Raw genomic sequence first — 22,684 nt, 5'->3', positions numbered from 1 at the left:
GGCCACAGCAGTGAGAGGCCCGCGTACCGCAAAAAAAATAATAATAATAAAAAAGGGAAAATGTAAAGAGGGAAGAGGGTAGGACTCGGATGGTGATGTGCTCTGCCAGGGCTGCCGGGGGAATAAAGCCAGCAAGACCTAAATGGCTTCAGTCCCTTCTAAAAACCAGAGTTGATTTTTCTTCTCTGTGGCAGGTGCGAAGGTAATGTGAACCTCCTAAGGCTCTCCAGATGGTGTTAGACTCCAACTGCTTTATGTTCTCACTTAGGTATTGGAACCTCACACTCAAACCTGTACCTTCAAATAGAAAAGTGACGGGAGGCTTCAAAATAGTGCCTTATCCTGAGGGGAGCTGGCTGTGTGCTGCAGGAACCATCCGTCTGCTGGGCTCTGGGGGCCTTGCCATGTCATCTAATGAGAGCTCCTTTTTTATTTTTTAATCTCACCCACTGGGCTGTGACATTGGGACTGAAAGAGGTGTGTTTTTGCAATCTCTGCAATTTTGTCACCGAGTAAGAAGAGATTCACTTCGGGAAGGCAGATGCAGTGGTACAGGAGGGGTTTCACCTTGACAGCAGAATCTGTCAGGCAGCACGTTGGTTTTCTTTTGAACTCAGAAACCTTCTTATATCAGGTTTCTATTACCAGTGCCTACATAGTATCTTCTGATTTAGAGCACCCACCCTAGGCAGGAGTCCCTAAATTCCCATAAAATGCTTAAACTTATATGCTTTTGGCATATTCATGTGTCCTGTGCAGAGTCACCATGCCTCAGAGCAGAAAGGGAGGGGAGTGATTGTGAGATCCTCAATCCAGTGATGCTTACAGCATTGTCCTAGACCCACATCTGGTTCTTTTCTGAGCAAATTGCTGTTCTGCAAGAAGTTCTATGATAAAATGTTATGAAATACTAGACATCTGTATGCACTGCAGTCAGATGGGGCTTCTGGTTAGCACGTCTCTGAGGGCCACTGAGCTTGTCCTTCTAGCACGTAAGTGAGAGATGTGGTCTGACAAACCACAGGTGAAGGGTGACAGATACTTGAAAGGGTGCGGGCTACCAGTACCTGCAGTTCATGATCAACTCAAACTCGTCACTGCTTTAACCTAGGAGTCAATGGATAAAGTTCTAGATGTTGAGCACAGCCATCATGCATTCTAAAGCTGGGCCATGATCTTGCCACCATCTAACCGTTGTAGTTCAGCGTCAGTGTACCTGTGATTGATCTTATAGACTATGTAACACAGATCTACGTCTCTATGTCAATACATTGATGTGATCGATTACGAAAGTGCTTCTGATGCTATAATGCCGAGAACTGGCATCTTGTATTTACCACTTTATCAGAAAACAAGCCAAGGTGATCATGACAGGCAGCGTGGCACGGTGGCCTGAAGGGGCCTTTGAATGCAGCTGGGTCTGGGGTCAGAACCCTGGCTCTGACACTTCCCTAGCTGGTGGCCTAGGGCAACTTCCTATACTTTTCCCAGTCTGGATTTTCTCATCTCTAAGATGAATGACCAAACAACAGCCAGTGCACTGGAACTGACACTGATTATGACTTTGAGTGGAAGTGAGGATGAAATGAAAGAAGATCTCATTACCAGTGGCTTAGAGGGAGCCTGGCACACAGTATGTGCTCTGCACAAGTGGCTGTTGGCACTATAATGACTGAATGAACTTTAAAAAATACCACCTTCAGGGAGGATGAGAAAATAGAAAATTCTTATGTACATAAAATCATTCTACCTGAAAATTATTTTAATAATAATAGATGAGTTGTGGATTGCTTTTATCCTGGCATATAATGAGCTGCTATAGAAAATAAAAAGCACCTTCAGATTAACTAAACTTTATATGTACACATGTGGATGCTTTATACAGTCATATATCTCAGCAGTTCAAGTAAGAATACTACCTACCAGCTTGTGTTTGCTCTCTAATAACATTTGTTCTGAAACCAAACTTGAAGTGCACGTTAGAGACAACCTAATAAACATCCTCCGGGTTTCAAGCCATTAGTGTACAATTTCAGGCAATTTTTACGGCGGGCAGGATTCACAGGCGTCTCCCTGGGGAGAGAACACTGACTCTAAGAAGAAAGGATGAAAAGCCACATTAGTCACTTTTCGAAAAGATGGAAGCTTGGATTTCTACATGTGATTTCTATGTAGATTTAAAAGCTAACCTGGCCTGTCGCCATCCTTTGCCCTACTTCCAATTTGTGAGCAGGCCTTTGGACGGTGGTCCTGAGGTCGGGTACATTTTGCCCTCTTCCCAGCAGGAAAGCTCTTATTTTTTTTTTTAACCTTAGGCCTCGGCCTCTTGATTGACTTTAAGGTCCCAACAAACATCCACTTTATTATTGGAGGATATTTTAGGCTCTGCAGGTATTTTTCTTTAGAGCATGATTTAGTAGCACTATTGGTCAGGGCTGACTTGTATCAAAAGAAATGCGATCCGTGGAAAATGGTAGCACGCGATTGCTGTGAATTCTTTCCTCTCTGAGGCTCTCTCTCTCTCTCTCTCTCTCTCAATCTCACTCTCTTTCTTGGAGCAGGGGCGGCGGGGGGGGGGGCGGTGGTGGTGGGGTGAATAGCCTTTGATATAGTTTCTTTTGTTGGAGCAGCTTAGTAGCTATTTAGCAAACACCTGTTTAATTTTAATTTAAGCTAAGGTTTGAAACTTGCCCCGAAAGCCTTGCAAAGGGTAAAAAGGAATAGAAAGCTGTCAACCTTTCTGATACTGATTGAAAGAAGATACTCTTTCTTGTAATTTCAGTTGAAATAGCTAGTTTTCCAATTCTGCACACCATGGATTTAATCAGCTAAGCCTAACAAGATTTTTTTTTTTTTTTTTTTTTTTTTTCTGTTTTTTAGAGCAGTGATTCAGTCAGGGCAATTTGGTCCCCCAGGGGACATTTGGCAATGTCTGAAGACATTTTTGGTTGTCACACTGGGCGGGGGGCATAGTGGGCAAAAGCCAGGCTGCTGCTAAACATCTCATAATGTGCAGGACAGCCCCCGTCACAAAGAATTATCCAAAATATCAGCAGTGCTGAGGTTAAGCAGCCCTGTTCCAGAGCAGGGGTTTCTAACCTTGGATGCTCACCTGAAGACTTAAAAAAAATTCAATGCCCAGGTGCTCTCCAGGCCAGATAAACAGAGTCATCGGGCAGGACAAGGCTGTACAATTTGTCGGGTCCAGTACAGAATGAAGAAGTGGGGGCCCGTGTTGAAAAAGTGTTAAGCATTTTAAGGCAGTGACAACAGAGCATCAAACCAAGTGCAGCACCTTGTAAGTGTGGGGCCGAGTGTGAGCCCACAGGTCCTACACACGTGTAGTTGACACTGTCCTGGAGGGTGACCTGGGCATTGATAGTTTTAAAAGCTCTACAGGTGGACCAAAGACTGACAGGCACCTCACCAAAGAAGACAGACAGATGGCAAATAAGTATTTGCAACGATGTGCCACATCATTTACTATAATATTATCAGGGCAATGCAAAAAAAAGACCAGTAATTGAGATACCACTATACACCTATTGGAATGGCCAAAATCCAGAACACGGACAAAACCAAATGCTGGCAAGGATGTAGGGCAACAGGACGTCTCATCCATTGCTGGTAGGAATGTAAAACGGCACAGCCACTTTGGAAGGCACTTTGGTAGTTTCTTGCAAAACTAAACATACCGTGTGATCTAGCATCTGCCCTGCTTGGTATTTACCCAAAGGAGTTGAAAACTTACATCCATACAAAAAACCTGCACATGGATGTTTATAGCAGCTTTATTCATAATTACCAAAACTTGGAAGCAGCCAAGATATCTTTTGTAAGTGAATGGATAAATAAACCATGGTTTATCAGTAGAATAATACTTGTTCAATGAAACGTTACTCACAATCTTCCAATGGAATATTATTCAGCGCTATAAAGAAATGAGGTATCAAACTGTGAAAATACATGGAGGAACTTTAAATGCATAGTATTAAGTGAAAGAAGCCAATCTGAAAAGGCTACATACTCTATGATTCCAACTAGGTAGCCTTCTGGAAAAGGCAAAACTATGGAGACAGTAAAAAGATCATTGGTGACTGGAGTTGGGGGGGACGGAGGGTTGCACAGCAGGGCACAGAGGATTTTTAGGGCAGTGAAACTACTCTGTATGATGCTATAATGGTGGATACGCGTCATCGTACCTTTGTGCAAACCCATAGAATGTAAACACCAAGAGTGAACCCTAACGTAAACTATGGACTTTGGATGATGATATGTCAGTGTAGGTTCATCAGTTGTAACAAAGGTACCGCTCTGGTGATGGAGACTGATAATGTGGAGGCCATGCATGTGTAGGGACAGGGGATACATGGAAATCTTTGTAAATACTTTCCACTCAGTTTTGCCGAGAGCCTAAAGCTGCTCTAAAAAAAATAAAGTCGCTTGAAAAAACAAAACTCTCCAGGTGACTTCAATGTGCAGCCAATGTCAAGATCACTGTTATTTAGCTGTTATTGCCTATCCTTCCTATAGCACTCAGTTTATGTACGTGGTATTGGCCCAGGTATAACTCCCCTTTGTACTGGACACAGAATCTCACAGTCAATAGATGCTGAATGAACACGGCTGAATAAAACACTCTACTGTTATTCCTTATCATCTGTTATAAAGCCTTATGTGTAGAGAGGTCATTCGGGCTTTCCGAACAGGCTTCAGCATTCATGATTTTGTTTGCTGTTCACATCAGTCATGTGGTTGCAGGGCAAGTGTTAGGACATTAGTCTGTGGATGAGGAAGCAGGCTCAGAGCAGGTAAGTGACTGGCCAAGTCACACTCCTGTGAGTGGCAGGGCAAGGCCTCCAGCCACGTCTCCTGGTTCCCAGGACAGGGCTGTTTTTCACGTGTTATGGGAACCTTCTCACTTTTACACCAGGTTTCTACAGTATGGTGCACGTGCCCCTTAAGGGGCATGTGGCGTGGAAGTCAGGGCACAAGGGGTGAACTTTAAAACAAAACATGTTTCCTTATTTATTTAATAGGTATTAGAAAAAAAATAGCATATCAAGTCCATAGTTTGCATTACTGCTGCAGAAAATGTTAGATTCAAATTGTAAAAGTGAGTTGATTTAAAGGAAAATACTAAGCAAATAACAGCAGAGGAGGTGCGAAGATAGAACAAAGCTTTTGAATTACCTACTTAAATGACAGAACCATGAGAAACACTTTTAAATCTTTGTAGTTTAAAATGAGGACACAGTGAAATAATATTGTGAAAGAGCTTTGTAATAGTAGACAAAGCACTAAAATTGTTGTGGTTTTTGCACCCTCACTCCTTGAAACTTGCCCCCAGTGTATCCTACCAGACTGAGTCTTGGCCTGTTACTGGGCTCTGATCGGTACAGAATGCTTTATTATGGACCTCAAGTGACCATGCATGGTTGAAAGAAAAGAAAAATATGTAAAATGAAATCTGTAAGTCCCCTATTTCTGGCTTAGTTTTCCTTGTCATTATATATATATATATATATATATATATATATATATATATATCAGATTCTAAGATGAATTCCCAAATTGTCCGGAACAAATGATTAGGAACTTTATAATAATAACAAATCCATTCTCTGTCTAGGGCATATTCAAAGTACAGTCTTCACATTCATACAGTGCAAATCTTTGCATCCATTAAATGTGATGAAGGATATATATTCATTGGCATATAAGCATGTTAGTGTTAAATGAGAAAGGCAGGGTTCATAGGAGTAGAATAGAACATATTTATATGAGAAAGAGAAGGCAGCATTTCTGAGAGGATTGACCCTGGGTGATGGGATTGGGTTCATTTCTTTTGCTTTTAGCTTATCTGTCACTTCCCATTTTTTCTTTTTCTTTTTTTAAATTGAAGTATAGTTGATTTACAATGTCATGTTAGTTTCTGGTGTCATTTTTCTATGATGGACTAGATTTCAAACTCAAGGAATACCAAGTAAACTTTTAAGACACACTTGTACACAAAATATACTAATTCTGCCAAAGTCAGACGCTACGTTCCAATGCTATCAGACGTGATTTGCATGTGTTGTGAGTTGCTGATGTCATGATTAACACATTGTAGCTGGAGCCAGCAGTAGGAGGAAAGACAGATGAAGCTGTGGCTATAAAAGGACATTATAAAGTGTAAAGCCCTGTACGTTGAAAGGGATTTTGAGCTGGAACCAGGAGAGTGAAGGACAGGCTCTGAGCAATGGGGCCTCATTTAGTGCTGGTGGACGGTGAGCCTGGGGGGGTTTGTCACCATCACATTGAATTCCATCCCAGCTAGTGTTAGGGCCGCTCCAAAGAAGTGTTGCTTTTCATAGACTCTGGCTTGCCTTCCCTGGGTTTTGTAATGACATTTTGGTGAAAATATCTCAGAAGCACCTTTGATTTGTGGTTTGGGTGGGTATACTTGCTTCCTCATTCTCTCTCCTGGTGGTTTTTACAGAACCACATCTTACTTAATTCTCTGGCTGTGCTTTTCAACAGCACAGTCTACTTTCCGGTTGTCAGAGGTTGTACATCCCCTGAGCTAGAAAGCTTTTTGAGAGGTGTTTCGTAAGTGGGATTCCCTTTTTTTTCAGTGATTTTTTTTTAAAGCTTTGAGCAATAGATAGGATATATGCATTCATGTCTGCATAATACACGGTTGGGAAGATAATCATTCTTCTGCTGGCAGTATTGATTTCTGATGAGTGGGGATGCCAGGAGACTTTATTTGTATATTTCAAGTATTGTTTAAAAATTATTTGCATATTACTTGTGTTACCTATAGGCTGTATACAGAAAAATATATAAAGTAAAATATGAAGCAAGTAGACTTGGATATTTCCATTTAGACGCAGAAAAGTCTCCATGTGTGTCTCTGTGTGCAAGTGGAGGGCATGCAGGAAAGTAGTAAAGGAAAAAGTAAGCTCTGATTTGAATTGCCTTGTCCAAATAGTGACACTCCGGTGGTGTGGTTGAGAATTGGAACACACTCACCTGTGAAAGCCTGTCATCCTCTGAGGTGTCCTTATGCCACTGCAAATAGCCGACGTCACTGCGGGTCAGGACCCCACATAACATTTCCTGAGACTTTCCTTTCTGATAGCCGTTAAAGACGTGTGGACTTGCTCTTCCAGTTAAAATCATGTTCAGAACTGCCTAGATGACACATTTTACAAATATTTACATTTCAGGTAGCGTTGACACAAGGACTTAATTTCATTTTTCTTTTAATAATCATAAAATGTATCATTTTTAGTGAAAAGAATGAAATCCCACAATATATAATTCTGGGAAAACGTATGTCATGAATGTTTGGTAGTCTTAAAACAGGAGTTTATTGATTTTTTTTTTTTTTTCTTGAGCCATGCCCCATAACTCCCCACGGGCCCTTCCTCCCTTCATATTTTTTTTAAACTTTGGTTTCCATAGTTGTGATTTAAGCTGCACAAAGCTAAGATGTTTTTATAGTGCTTGTCTTTCAGTTATTAGGGACTCCTGGGGGGGGTCTTGTCAAGATATTTTCTAAATGTTTCTAGAATCTCAGGGATAGCAGGCTCTCAGAGGTAAACTAGAAAGGACTGTAATGGAAAGTGGAAAGATAGACTCTGATAACAAACCCAGGGGAGCATCTCAGTTTTTCAAAGATAATTTGATCACTGTTCACTTAAGGAGAGAACATGCTTAGTTGAAAGGAAAAAAAAAAAAAAAAGCCTAGTTGAGATGCTACGATAAAAAGGCAAAGTCTTCCAACCCACCTGCCTGCACAGGAAACCTCCGGCATTTGGTCGTAGCAGATGAGTGGTGGAGACGTCCAGGTCCTCCTGAAGCCTGCAGAGCAGGAAGAGCCATCAGCACTCACAGACAATGATGCTCCAGGGACATGCAGCCTCTCCTCCCTCCACCCCCCAACACAGAGCAACAGTCACTTGGGCTTGCCTGGTCACTGTCCTTCCCATGTGCCTGGCGTGTTTCCATCTGTCGCTGGGAAAGCGTCTAGGACTGGGGCTGCCGAGGTGATTGGGCCAGCTCTGGTTGCCGTTGGGGGAAGCCAGTGATACGTGGTCAGGGCGGAGGACGAAGCGACAGACCTCACACGTTAGAGTCCCTGGGCGCGGGCTCCGTGTGGGTGCTGGGCTCTGTAGCAAAACTGTTTGCGCTGAGTGCTAAGGGAAGCTTGGCTTAGCGTGGTGACGCGTGACCCCTCCAGAGAGTGCTGGCCCAAGGCAGAGTTGACCAGACTGTTCAAGTGGAAACCACCAGCTGGGGAGTTAAGCCCATGGCTTGGCTGCAGCCTCTACTGTTTCACCAGGGCCAAGGGGTCAGGGTTCCATCCAGGACAGTATAATATCGAGGTGGAAAGCGGCTCGTGTTGTCACACAGAGGGAGATGCTGAGTTATATGAGCTGTATGTGTGCTTGAGCGAACCTGTTCACAGGACTGGAAGGTCAAGCACTTCTGTGAATAAGACCTAAAGACGTGGGTCAAGCATCAGATAGAATTCAGGGCAGTGTTTCCTAAATTATGGCATGATGTTAGGTGGTATAGATATGAGCATTTAAAATATTTTACAGTGATGTGTTGAATACATTTTTTCTTTAGCACAGCAAATACATGATTTAGAGGATATTCATGTTTAAGAAGAGGATGATATTTAAATGTGTGTTGATTTTGAATTGTTTCTTTTATTTATTTTTTGGCCGTGCCACACAGCATGCGGGGTCTTAGTTCCCTGACCAGGGATTGAAACCGTGCCTCCCCTGCAGTGGAAGCACAGAGTCTTAACCACTGGACCACCAGGGAAGTCCCAAGTGTGTGTTGATTTAAGGACATTGTTAAGCAAATAATAATATAGATCATAAAAGTATGATATGCAAAAGACGAGTTTTCAGGAACTGCTTCAAGGCTTGAAATTCTTCCTTTCTGGGGGCCCTCTGTTTCTCTCTCTCTGACTCTCAAAAGCTTACCCTTTTCTCAGGGTCCAGAAGAAAGTCTGTTTCTTCCCAGAAGCCTTCCTTGGCCACCTTATCTGTTGGGGCCCCTCCCTCCTCTGGAATCCGTTAAGATTCATTGTCTCTGTACTTCATTTGGCACGTCAAGTGCCACCTGGGACTTGCTCAGTCTCTCTGTGTACCCCTGGTTTTTCCCAAATTGGAACCTGCAAGGAGGTCAGGGCCATATCCTCTTTTATTTGTATTTCCCACAGTGCCAAGAACAGGGCTTTGCATTTCATAGCGTCAAAATAAATATTTGTGGGTATATATTTTATCGTACATAGAAATCATAAAATATTTTCATTTATGAAAACTGTACAAATAAGCCTGAGTGGTATCTGCCAATATTTATAACCACAGGGAAAAGGAACCTACTACTGTGCTAGAAAAGTAGATTCAAACTTTTCTGATGACATCCACTCTCCCATGAATATGGCCAAACTGACTACAGAAAAGGATGCATCAACAGAAGAGTGTCCACTAGAAAAAAAATTGCACTCATGTTTCCAATAAGGCGTGAAAATATTTTCCAACAAAAGAAAGCATTGTTTATGTGACCCCAGAGCTATAGGAAATACCTGTGCAAATATTTGTAGAATTTACCTTTCAAATGTTCTGGAGAAGATCAGGCTGTAAAGAAACAAGATGACACCATGGCTTCCTTCTCCTTTGAAGTATTTGAAAAACAAAGGAAAAACATGTTTGCATAAACACAGTGCATCTCTGTGTATCTCAGGGCATGAATTCAAGGATTTACACCTGAGAGATTTTTTTTCTAGCTGCCAAAAGGACCGTGGGAGCTCTCTCTGCTTCTCTAGGTCACCTCCACCCTCAGATGCATCCTCTTTCCTTGCTTCAGGCGTGCCAATGGCACCATCATTCTCTTGGTTTTCAACCCATCTTTCCTCCACTTCTATCATGTGATTCTCTTCGAATCATGTCTAAGACATAGTGTATACTTCCTCTCCATTTTCCAGCGTCTATCCTAGCTCAGTTCCTCAGAGATGCTCTGGCTGGCCCTTATCCAGCCTCCCTCAGTCAGTGCATCCTTCCTCATCATCCTGTTAAACTCAGGGGGAGCAGAGAAGCTTTCTAGAAATAGCTTTGGAGTTATACAAACCTGAGTTCGAAACCAGTTCTACTATACTAACTCCAGCTTCTTTAAGTTTCAATCTCATCTGCAAATGTAGATCAAAATACCCTTTTCCTAGGATTGTTGCAAAAGTTAAATGAAATAATGCACAGGACCTACCTTATTTCTTAGAATATGCTAGAACCACAGCAAAATTACTGTCTGTCCCTCTCTAAGGAACTTCTCCCTGTCTCTTTTCTTGGCTAGGTTACTTTTCTGCTCCAAGCTTTCCAAAGGTGCCCTGTGAGCTCCAGGATAAAATCCATCCTCCTTCAGGGCCTTTCACTGGTTGGCCTTATCTTAGCTTTGTGTCAATACTCTACCTGCAGAAAAGAAGCTCCTTGGCTGGCTTTCAAGGTGCCCAGGGTTTAAGCCTCTTCTTTAAAGGCATGATATCAGGAAGCCTTCTGCTAAAATGCATGCACTTTTCCTTTTGTGGATTAATTTGTCCCCTTCACTATCTGTGCCCTTGCAGGGGCTGGATCTTCAGGCAGGAGAAGAAATTTCAGTGCCCACAGAAGCCAGATGGGAACCCAAATGGGTGTACGGCAGGACGTGAGGGAAACGGGGAGAGGTGGGGCCCGAGGCAAGGGAGAGCACTTGTGTGTCAGTTTCCTGTTGCTTCCTTAACAGACGACCACAGACGTGTTGGCTTAAAACCACAGGAACCCATCATCTCACAGTTCTGGAGGTTAGACGTCCAGCCCTGGTGTCACTGGACTCCATTCAAACTGCTGGTTGGCCTGTGTTCCTTCTGGAGGCTATGATGTCTCCTAGCCTTTTCCAGCTTCTAGAAGCTGTCCTTCTTCCTTGGTTCATGACTCCACATCACATAGCCTCTTCTCCTCTGCTTCCCTCATCACATCCCTTTTTCTGAATCTCCTGCCGTCCTCTTTCTCTTATAAAACCCTTATGATTCATTGGGCCCACCAGAAAAATTCAGAATAATCTCCCCATCTGAGATCTTGAACTTAATCACATCTGCAGAGTCCTTTTTACCAGTTAAGTAACATCCTTCAGTCTATGATGACTTGTCTATAATGGGAGTCACTGCTCCCTTTATCAGCTGATTGAAGACATGCTAGAATACAGGCCTAGTTCTGTCAGATTTTCTGATTTTGGGTGGGAGTTGGGGGGGACCTAAACATTTAGTTTTTGTGTGTGGTTTTTTTTGTTGTTGGTTTTTTGTTTTGTTTTGTTTTTGTTTTTGCTGCTCTGTGCAGATTGAGGGGTGGCTTAATCTTAGTTCCCCGACTGGGGATTGAACCTGTGCCCTCAGCAGCGAAAGTGAGGAGTCCTAACCACTGGACCACCAGGGAATGCCCAAACATTTAGGTTTTTACTTGGAATTTTCTGATTATTTTTGAAGTTCACCAAGTCGAGTTTTTAAAAATACAACACCATATGAGCTAATGCTGCAGATCCTATGTGATAGATGTATTAGTTTCCTAGACCTACCCTACAAATGGCCAGAAATTTGAATGGCTTGAAACAGTAGGAATTTATTCTTTCACAGTTCTGAAAGCTAGAAGTCTGCAATCAAGGTGTCAGAGGCGGGCCATGCTCTCTCTGAAGGCCTTAGGGGAGGATCCTTCCTTGTATCTTCCTAGCTTCTGGGGGCTGCTGGCAGTCCTTGGTGTCCTTGGTTTGGGAGGTGCATCACTCCAGTCTCTGCCTTCATTATCACATGGTGTTCTCCCTGCATGTGTCGGTGTCTATGACCAAATTTCTCTCTCCTTATAAAGATTCCAGTCATTGGATGAAGGCCCACCCTAATCCAGCATGACCTGATCTTAACATGATTACATCTGCAAAGAAACTCTTTCCAAATAAGAACACATTCACAGGTACTGGGGGTTAGGGCTTAAACATATCTCTTTTTGGGGGAGAGGGGAGATGCAATTGAACCCATAATAACAATAGGCCTACTGCCCACATGGAACCCTCAGACCTCTAGCTTGTGATCTCTGCCTGAAGACAGGGCACAGAACTGCTTCACTTTGATAGTGAATGGTGTTTGGTAAAGGTCTGGATGGGGGCTGATCACACATGCAGCCCCGGTTAGGGAGTGCCCTTCAGAGGAATATCTATGCATCAAGATGCCCCCTCACTCAGGAAATGGTTCCAACCCTTTCCCTGCGTGGCTATGGTAATGGTCAGCTTGGGTCCGCTTGACACGACTCTTGTGCAAAGCCCACCTGCACCATGCAGTCTGATTCTGCTTCCTTTCATTACTTATTCCAGCTCAACTCTTAGTCTTTTTTTTAATTTTATTTTTTAAATTAATTTTTATTAATTAAAAATTAGTTAAAAAATTAAGTAGAGTTGATATACAATGTTGTGTTAGTTTCTGCTTTACAGCAAAGTGAATCAGTTATACATATACATATACCTCTTTTTAAGATTCTTTTCCCATATAGGTCATTACAGAGTATTGAGTTCCCTGTGCTGTACAGTAGGTCTCCATTATCAACTCTTAGTCCTTGAGGGGGAAAACCTATGTATAGCTCTAGCTCTAAACATCTTATTCTCAACTCTGGCTACACTTAAGAAGCCCTTGCAGATGTGAAAGACTTATTGAATCAGACTCTCCCAGGTCTGAGTTGAAGAGATGGGAGACAGAGAGGGAAGGGTCTGCCTCTCTTTGCTGGCAGAGTCATTTCTTACATGGTTCCTCTCCACGTAGCCCCATTAAACATCTCCCTCTACCACAGAAAGTCCCTAAGCAGGCTTCTAGCTTAACATTTCATGTCAGGTATTTAAAATCTATCATATAGCTTTCATTAGTTTCGTATTGCTGCTGTAACAAATTGCCATACATTTAGTAGCTTAAATAATACAGATTTATTATCTTACAGTTCTAGAGGTTAGAAGACTGAAATGGGTCTTACTGGCCTAAAATCAAGATGTTAGCAGCCCGGCATTCTTTCTGAAGGCTCTAGGGGAGAATCTGTTTCCTTGCCCTTTCCAGCTTCTAGCAGCCCTGCCCACGTTCCTTGGTTCACGGCACCACCAACAGTGGGTGGTACTCTTTTCACGTCACATCAGTCTTCCCCTGTCTTATGCCTTCCTCATCCACATTTAAAGTCCCTTGAGATTACACTGGGCCCACCCGGATAATCCAGGATAATCTCCCTATCTCCCGTTGCGGAGCACAGGCTCCGGACGCGCAGGCTCAGCGGCCACGGCTCACGGGCCCAGCCGCTCCGCGGCACGTGGGATCCTCCCAGACCGGGGCGCGAACCCGGTTCCCCTGCATCGGCAGGCGGACTCTCAACCACTGCGCCACCAGGGAAGCCCTAGATTGTTCTTAACCATTAGATTCCATCAAATAATCCCAGTGGGTGAGACTTCCCCAGAAATGGGAGCCAATCTTTACATCACAGACCTTTCCTATGTTCATTTTCTAAATGTTTAACATTGACAGCTGTCGTCCTGATGAAGAAACACATGACAGAGGTTAATGAATGAACTCAGCCGTGATTTATAGCAGCCGTCCCCAACCTTTTTGGCACCGGGGACCGGTTTCGTGGAAGACAATTTTTCCACGGACGGGTTGGGGGGGGCCGTGGCTTGGGGAGGATTCAAGCACGTTACATTCATTTATTTCTATTATTATTACATGGTAATATATAATGAAGTAATTATACAGCTCACCGTAATGCTGACGGGAGGCGGAGCTCAGGCAGTAGCGCCAGCGATGGGGAGCGGCTGTAAATAGAGATGAAGCTTCCCTCGCTTGCCCGCCGCTCAACCTCCTGCCGCGCGGCCTGGTTCCTAACAGGCCACGGACTGCTACCCGCGTCCCCTGCATCAGCAGGCGGACTCTCAACCACTGCGCCACCAGGGAAGCCCAATCTCCCTATTTTAGAGTCATCTGATTAACAAGCTTAATTCCTCTTTACCATGTAATGAAACATTCACAGGTGCTAGGGGGTAGGGTATGGACCTCTTTCAGGGGACCGTTCTTCTGCCTACCATATAGACCCAAGAGAGGGTGGGGGAGGAGGGTCTGGGGTAACTAGTTTAAGCAAGACCATGTAGCTAGTGTATGGCTGAGAACTCATGCCCAAGTTTTCTGTCCCTATGACCTTTGAAAGGAATGGGGTTGTGCGTTTCATGAATCAAATTTTCCCTTTCCGTACAGGCCACGTTTATATGGCTTCATGGTTACTCTGCTAATTGTCCTCTGCTACATTGTGAGGCTCTGATTCCTTAGAAAATCAACTTTCATTTCTTTATCTACAGAGGAAACTTAAAAAAGCGCCTTCCGTTTTCCACCATCCCTATCCCCTACTTTGTGTCCTTCCCACACAGGAGGTGGGGAAGATTCATTGCAGGGGAGGGCATTGTGTGGAAGGTGCTGATAGAAGACGTGAAAGGGGGCCACCTTTTTCAGACTGGCAGTCATTTTTCCGAGCTAACGTGAATGGCCATTTTGGCAATTTAGACTACCATTTTTGTGTTTTATCCCTTAGATGAGGCAAGGCCGCTCTAACATTTTCTCTTCCCATAAAAGCAGTCCTATTGTATACGCCCTCTATAGTATTATTCTCTGGGTTTGATTAGCCAAGGAGAAAGAGGCATTTGTGAGTGGGCCTGTGTGTGATCTGGCCTCCTAGATTGTGGGGAGGGAGAGACAGGTTTCTCTTTCCCTCATTCTGACCTCTCTTAGTCCTCAAAATGACCTGCTTTTCTTAACAAGCATCATTAGAAATACATTTTATAAAAGGAAGACGGTTCCTGTAAAATCAGTTCAACATAAAGGAATTATCTCAACACTTAAACACTTACACACTGTACATGATCATAGATGAATTTCTCAGTGGCTTCTTTCTCTAAAAGTTCAAACAGCTGGAGCTATAAATCAGAAATAGAAGATAAAAATGAAAAGGAGGATGAAAGTTATATCTAGAAGATGTCAACTCACTGTTAGTACCTCAAGGGAGTTCTTTGTTTCATTGCAAAATCACATTGCTAGAAACTGACATATTATCTTACACAAGGCCATGTAAAACACACATGATAAGATTGGGTGGCCACCAGCCTCACTTGTACATTCCTCAGTTTTAAACCAATATGATATCTTGAGCAGGAAAACTGTAAACAGATTTTTTTCCCTAATAGGTAGAATTTAGCCAAGTTTAAAAGAGTGGCTATGGAAATGGAGTTTATGATAATTTCAGGCATGGGATATTCTTTAAAAAAATCTGTTTTGTTGAAGTATAGTTGATATACAATATTATATAAGTTACAGGTGTACAATATAGTGGTTCACAATTTTTAAAGGTAATACTTCATTTATCATTATTATAAAATATTGGCTATATTCCCTGTGCTGTACAACATACCTTGTAGCTTATTTTATATATAATAGTGTGCACCTCTTAATCCCCTAGCCCTATGTTGCCCCTCCTCTTTCCCTCTCCCCACTGATAACTGCTCCTTTGTTCTCTATGTCTGTGAATCTGCTTCTTTTCTGTTGGGTATGGAATATTCTTTTTTTTTTTTTTTTTTTTTTTGTGGTACGCGGGCCTCTCACCGCTGTGGCCTCTCCCGTTGCGGAGCACAGGCTCCGGACGCGCAGGCTCAGCGGCCACGGCTCACGGGCCCAGCCGCTCCGCGGCACGTGGGATCTTCCCGGACCGGGGCACGAACCCGTGTCCCCTGCATCGGCAGGCGGACTCTCAACCACTGTGCCACCAGGGAAGCCCCTGGAATATTCTTGATCATGGTGAGTTCTGGAAGGAGAAATTCACAGCAGGCATCTCTATCTTGGCTGCTTGGATTACTTATGCCCTTGATCCTTGCCTCTTTGGCGGGTACCTTTGGCCACATCAGATGCTTACATCGTGGAGGTCCACCCAGGAGCATCAGTTCCGCCTCCATTTCCACGGTGAGCCTGATAATCACCCAGGCTTTATAATTATAATTAATTTATAACTATCCTTTATCTGGCAGGACGGGCAGGAGTGCACTCACCCGTTCAGTGAAACCGTCCCCAGAGCAGTCAGGAGTCGGGGCGACGTAAGTGTCCTCGGTGACAAGGCAGACGCTGGCTTTCCGAGCTGCTCCTGCGGCCCACAGGACGCCCGCGAGCGCCGCCGCCAGCGCGCGTTCCTGCTCCCGCTTGCTTATCGCGCACAGACTTCAGCGCAGGAGGAGGGCAGGAGCACGTTGCAGTGAATGCCGCCCAGCTGAGGGCCTGGGCCTCCACTTTCATGACCCCTTCTGAGTACAGGATGGGTCGGTTTGGCTCCTTCGTCAACCTACGCTGTGAGAACACTGTGGAGGGCCTCCTCCTCTCTGCCCGCGCTGAACGGGCATCCTCCCCCCAAGAGCATTAATCCCCTGGGTTCTCCACTGACCCCACCCTGTGCATTACTGCCCCTGCGGAATCTCCACCCTGTCTTCTCTCCTGAGCTCCAGCCGGGCTCCATCCAAACTCTCTGACCCGGTAACACAGGCCCTTCCCAGGTGCAACCCCAAACAATCCTTCCAGTTTTATCTCCCAGCTTCCCATTTTGCAGGCCCTCTGCCCCAGATGGACTAGTTCCCTGGACATATGTTCTGCCTTCTACCTCCATGCTTTTTCTCATGTACTTGTCTGCCTTTAATATGCGAGTTCTGTCTGTTCTTCCTGCCTGATCACATCCTACCAATCATCTGAGGCCCACTTCCCCCTTACTAACTTGTAGTTTACACTCATCTGGCACTCAATGGGCCCAGAATTGTTCTAAGCACCTAACACATATTACCTCATTTAATCCTTAGGACAACCTGTGAGGTGGATGCTCTCAATATTATTAGTCCCATTTTAGAGATGAGGAAAGTAAGACAGGGAGGTTGAGTGCTCTGCCCCTGGTCATTCACCTTTAAAGCAGTAGAGCAGTGATTTGAATGCAGGCAGTGTGCCTCCTGACTCATTAGATTGTTCCTTTTTTTTTTTTTTTTTTTTTTCGGTACGCGGGCCTCTCACCGCTGTGGCCTCTCCCGCTGCGGAGCAGAGGCTCCGGACGCGCAGGCCCAGCGGCCATGGCTCACGGGCCCAGCCGCTCCGCGGCACGTGGGATCCTCCCAGGCCGGGGCGCGAACCCGGTTCCCCTGCATCGGCAGGCGGACTCTCAACCACTGCGCCACCAGGGAAGCCCTAGATTGTTCTTAACCATTAGATTCCATCAAATAATCCCAGTGGGTGAGACTTCCCCAGAAATGGGAGCCAATCTTTACATCACAGACCTTTCCTATGCTCATTTTCTAAATGTTTAACATTGACAGCTGTCGTCCTGATGAAGAAACACATGACAGAGGTTAATGAATGAACTCAGCCGTGATTTATAGCAGCCGTCCCCAACCTTTTTGGCACCGGGGACCGGTTTCGTGGAAGACAATTTTTCCACGGACGGGTTGGGGGGGGCCGTGGCTTGGGGAGGATTCAAGCACGTTACATTCATTTATTTCTATTATTATTACATGGTAATATATAATGAAGTAATTATACAGCTCACCGTAATGCTGACGGGAGGCGGAGCTCAGGCAGTAGCGCCAGCGATGGGGAGCGGCTGTAAATAGAGGTGAAGCTTCCCTCGCTTGCCCGCCGCTCAACCTCCTGCCGCGCGGCCTGGTTCCTAACAGGCCACGGACTGCTACCAGTCTGTGGCCCGGTGGCTGGGCACTCCTGGTTTATAGAATCCATCTAGCTCTATGGTGATACCGAAATGAGTAGCAGGAGCCTCACACTCCAAAACCCTCGTCCAAGGTAGAATGAGAGTAAAACAAAGTGCTGTGAGACTGCAGAGGAAGAAGGGAGAACTTGGGATCGGGAAGGTCCGGGAAAGCTTCATGGAGCAGGTCGATAATAGCAATTACTCATTACCATCTATGTAATACCTGCCACAAGCCGGGTACTGTGCTAAATGCTTTCTATTCATGTAGCAAACGCTGTATGTGTTCCATCTAGATTCCCTGGGATCCCTTTTACTCAGTTGGTGGACATGTCCCCCCCATTGCTTTGGGTACTGCTGCTAGTGGCTCATACTTTTCAACTTTCTCTGAAGAACTGGAACCACCTTCCCTGGAAGTGACTGGGAGTTGTGCCACCTTCCCATAGGAGGGTCCACAGCGGATGCCTGATGAGGGTGGGAGGTGAAAAGGCCCCTCCCCCTTATCTGAAGATGGAGCAGTTGCCCCCCAGAGCTCCCATAGATCAGGCGGAGGCTAGACGTCACCGGCAGCCACATGCCTCCTCTGCTTCTCCTGCCCTAGCCTGCTTCCCTGCTCTCTTAGGGGTTTCTCCTGAGGGCATTCATTCCCTTAATAAATCACCTGCATGAAGAATTCCCATCTCTGGCTCTGCTTCTAAGGAAGCTGGCAATTCACGTTCTTAGAATAGATTAGACATTCAGTTCCTGTTTTGGGTGATAAGTTACCCTGCCTGAGGGTAGGTAGATGCCTTTTAATTATTTCTGCTTCCTCTAATAATATCAACCATAGAGTCTTACACATGATAGGGGTTTATTAGCATCTAAGAACAAAATAATTTGAACTGATTTTTTAAATAGGCAACTACCAAACACTGTACTTTGTCAGCGTGATTAAATAGGAGGATGACTCCTTCTTCATTTATTAGGTTCGTCATCACCCCTTTTGTTCTGTCTCTGGCACTGCTAGGTTGGGACTTCCTATCAAATGTTGTCAGGTAAACCTATCTGGAGACCTGGTGCTTCATTTCCTCAGTCAGGGCGCTCTGCAGAGGAGCATAAAAACTGTCAGTGTTATCCCTGCAACTGAGCATTGAAAGGGACTCTGGAAGAGCTCTGCCTAGTCACGAAATTCAGTCCCTCTGGGAGAGCCAGAGCCATTTCCGTCTTACGAGGCAAGTCCGCTTATGAGGCGAGTCCCCTTCCTGAGGCAACCTACGGGATTTTCCCTGGTGGTTATTTAGCCTACAAAGGTTCTCGGGAAATGGGTAATTCTTTTCAGATACTTCTCATAGGCCTCTTACCTGAGCAAGTTACAGTCTTTTTCCTGCCTTGTGAACAACAAATATTTAATGATGGATCCCTGTACAGCCATCTGAATGCTTCGGGTACCTCCCTGAAAAGCGCAGGGTCAATAGTGAGGAGCTTACAATGGTGGTGGAACCCTCAGGGCCCACGTTATAAAAGAGAAGTCTTGGAAATGGATGTCATTATTTATTCTTCTCGGCAGCCTTTTCCCTTCTGGTACGCAGCATCCCCTAGGCTTAGTGAAGGGCCGCTGTTCTCTACACGTGCCATCCCTCCCCATGGGCTGTGGCCGTGCCATGGCTGGGCTAGAATCTGCGATGACTAGCTTCTCTGTGGAGCCCCATAGACTGGCACCCCGGGATGCCTGTCCCCCTCCGCCCCACCTCCACTGGGCTTGTGCCTCATGTCCACCTGTTAGATTTGCAGGAGGTAAGGAACTAGTCGGCTAGCTCTTGAAATTCTGCCTGGCTAGGGATCAATGACTTGAATTATTGAGGTTTTAAACAAGCCAGAAAGAAACTCCTAGATCTCCTCCTACCCCTAAATTCTTAGGAATGCTTAGGACCTGGAGAAAAGAGCCACGAAAACGAAAATTTGGAAGAGGGTGGGGAGGAGTTTGAGACTTCGTGACATCCTAGATAGCGTGTCACAATTTTCAATAGTCTGTTATCATTTAAGGTGAAATTTTAAATTGTCGATATGTTTCTACATATGATGATAATGAAAACATGCCTCGTATGGAGGAGGATGGAAGGAAACACAGACAGGGAGCATGGGATTAGGACTTAAAAAAATTATCACCTGCTATTACCTTTCCCACTTCCAAAGAGAAAGCCAGGTCAGAAAAAGGATCATGAAACCGGAAATAGGCCTTTGTCCAGTCAGAGCTGAAGACCCGGACTGTATTTCCAAAGAGGCTCTGGCGCAGTTTCTGAAAAGAGGGGAAGTAAATGGTTCAAACAAAGAGAATTCTTCCTAGACGCAAGCCCTCAGCAAACAGACTTAAGCAAGGTGGTGAAACCATGGAGGAGGGCCTGTCCCCTTCCTAGAGTCAGGTTCACTCATTACTCTATTCCCTGATTGTAATTGTCCAGCTCTGTGCAAAAGGTTTGCATAGGGTTCACTTAGGACATGTTATCCTGAAGGCCGAGAGTGTCAACTCCACACCTTGTTATCCCCATCCGAGTTCTGTCTCTGTGTCTGTCTCACCTTCCATTGCCAGCCGTCTTCCACGTACCCCCTTAAGATCCATGACGGGCGACTGCTCTCTCCTTATACCTCTCATCCCTCTAACCATGACTCTGTAACTCCTATCTCTCCCACGTTTGGGTCTTTCTCTCTTGCTCCAGAAAAAAAGAATAGGCAGGACTCTGATTCCAGTCTGAGTACACTAGTGGTGTCAATTGGTATTAAACAAGCAGCCTCTGTTTCTTTGCCCTAGAATCTTTAAGTTTTTTTCTGGATACTCTGCAGCATGTTAAGATTGGAGAGGGTCTTTTAGAAAATCCCAGAAAATTGGGTACAAGCCTTTGGAAACCAAACCCATGACAAAAAGGGAATCCCTTTATAATCAGAGGCATATTAATCATTCGGCTTGTGCTAGGTCCTGTGTGGGGTATGGATGTGGAGAGAGAACTTCCGACTGAAGTAGTCAGGAAGGCTTCATGGAAGAGGTGGCATTTGAACTAGGCTGGCAGATGGCATCTAGCATTTATTGAGTATTTTCTACGCACCAGGCACTGGGCTAAGTGCTTTGCATTCATTATGTTAATTTAATTCCTTGAGAAAGGTACTATTATCATCCTCCTTTTACGGGAAAGTATTTGCCTAGGGTCACCCAGCAAGTCAGGCAGAGCTAGTATTCGTACCCATTCTAACACCACTCATCCGCCTCCCCACCTTTAATCCTGTATGTGCCATCCTTATAACTGCTGTCATTTTTGTATGCCAATAATTATTGAATTAATATTTCTCATTAGCTTGGGCCATTCTTTTATAACTTAGAAAACATTTATTTAAAGCATTTCTTCCTTCCTTCCTTCCTTCCTTCCTTTCTTTCTTTCTTTGTAGGGAGGTTGGCAGTTTCTCTTTTATTTCAAATCAGTTCACCGTCATTAAGAGCTTACAAAGGGTCAGATATGTGCATTATCTCATTTAATCCCCATTTTACAAGGAAACATTTATTTAAATAAACAAATAAATAAAGCGTTTATTTAAAAGGACACTTTATACCACATCCTTAAATGAGAATCAAAATCACTTGCCATAATAAAAAAAATAATAGAAATAAAACGATGTTATTAGATTATGCTAGAAACTGGTTGCCTGTGAAAGCTCTGACTGAGCCCTGCACTCTTTGTAATTAAAAAGGGAGATAAGAGGTGTTAAAGAGATGTGAACGTGTGCTGCCCTTTACCCGGTCTTCTCCCTGACCTGCCAGAGTGGAGAAGGGGCTGACTTTCCCACGAGGTAACTCAGTGCTATTCAGTGTCACTTACTGCCATATCCCCAAAGTACCCCATGCTCCAGCACAGGCACACGTCCCACACTCTGTGACAGACCACACAGTGGTCTGTCGCCTGTAAAGGCGGGGAGGCTGGGTAGAGAGAGAGATCTGCAGACGCACACACATGGTACCAAGGTATCCAGGGACAGTGAGTAGGTCACTGGGTCTAGAACACTGTGGGGTCTGGGGCCACAGGGCAGGAAGTCAGTGGAAGGTCAGAATGGAAAGTACCTTGGGTCTGATCCTGGAGGGCTTTGAATATCACACTCAGGCATTTGGAGCCAGCTGAAGAGTGTGGACAAAAGGAACATGGGGCCCAACTGGTCCAGAGCCAGGGTACCTCTTCCCAGCTGTGCATAGCGCGGGCTCTATTGGTTTCCAAGAAGGACAGATGCAGGAGAAGCATGCATCTGGAACGGTCTTCTGCATCTCAAACCAGGGTCTGGTCCCATGGCTGGAGTTTATTTCCTGGCCACCTCTGCACCCACCCTCCAAAGAAAAGATTGCCTCTACACAGAAATAGAGACAGAAGAAGACTGCTCACTCCTGACTCCAGGCTTGAGAAGCCCCAGCTCTGCTCCTTGCCAACCACACGAACAGGGACAGATTGTCAAAACTCTCTAAGACTTTCTTTGCTTATCCTGAAATGGGGATAACCCCTGCTCTGTCCCCATCACTGAAATGGAAAGCTATCACTGCAAGAGGAGAAGTATGGAAAGGACTGTGGGAACCATAAGTGCTGTTATTACCTTTGTGAAAACACAGCCTGTCTACACTGGAACCTCTTATGCCACATGGAAGAAAGTCCCAGCCCAGATGGAAAAAGACCAGAGGCTGGCAGGAATAAGGGAGGAGAAGCCATGGATAGTGGGACAGACTAAGGCAACTGTGGCTAAGAGAGCTTAGAATTCAAGTTCAATTAAAAAAACTCAGGGGCTTCCCTGGTGGCGCAGTGGTTGAGAGTCCGCTTGCCGATGCAGGGGACATGGGTTCGCGCCCCGGTCCGGGAGGATCCCACATG

General features: G+C 44.9%; 1 protein-coding gene across 1 annotated transcript in view; it reads right to left on the bottom strand.

The window, feature by feature from the left end:
• Positions 1-22,684, bottom strand: part of MINDY4B (MINDY family member 4B) — a 49,416-nt gene that overhangs the window by 19,221 nt on the left and 7,511 nt on the right. Inside the window, exons 4-10 of the mRNA XM_028490843.1 lie at positions 19,969-20,088; positions 19,154-19,245; positions 16,132-16,297; positions 14,945-15,009; positions 9,621-9,692; positions 7,782-7,854; positions 7,013-7,182 (exon numbers count right to left, since the gene is read on the bottom strand). Of these exons, the coding sequence (XP_028346644.1) occupies positions 7,013-7,182; positions 7,782-7,854; positions 9,621-9,692; positions 14,945-15,009; positions 16,132-16,297; positions 19,154-19,245; positions 19,969-20,088 (758 nt within the window). The remainder of the gene's footprint in view (positions 1-7,012; positions 7,183-7,781; positions 7,855-9,620; positions 9,693-14,944; positions 15,010-16,131; positions 16,298-19,153; positions 19,246-19,968; positions 20,089-22,684) is intronic.

This window comes from Physeter macrocephalus, chromosome 1 (assembly GCF_002837175.3).
Source record: "Physeter macrocephalus isolate SW-GA chromosome 1, ASM283717v5, whole genome shotgun sequence".
NCBI classification, from domain to species: domain Eukaryota; kingdom Metazoa; phylum Chordata; class Mammalia; order Artiodactyla; family Physeteridae; genus Physeter; species Physeter macrocephalus.
Note: the sequence above shows the minus strand (reverse complement) of the source record. Positions and strands in the feature narration are given on the sequence as shown.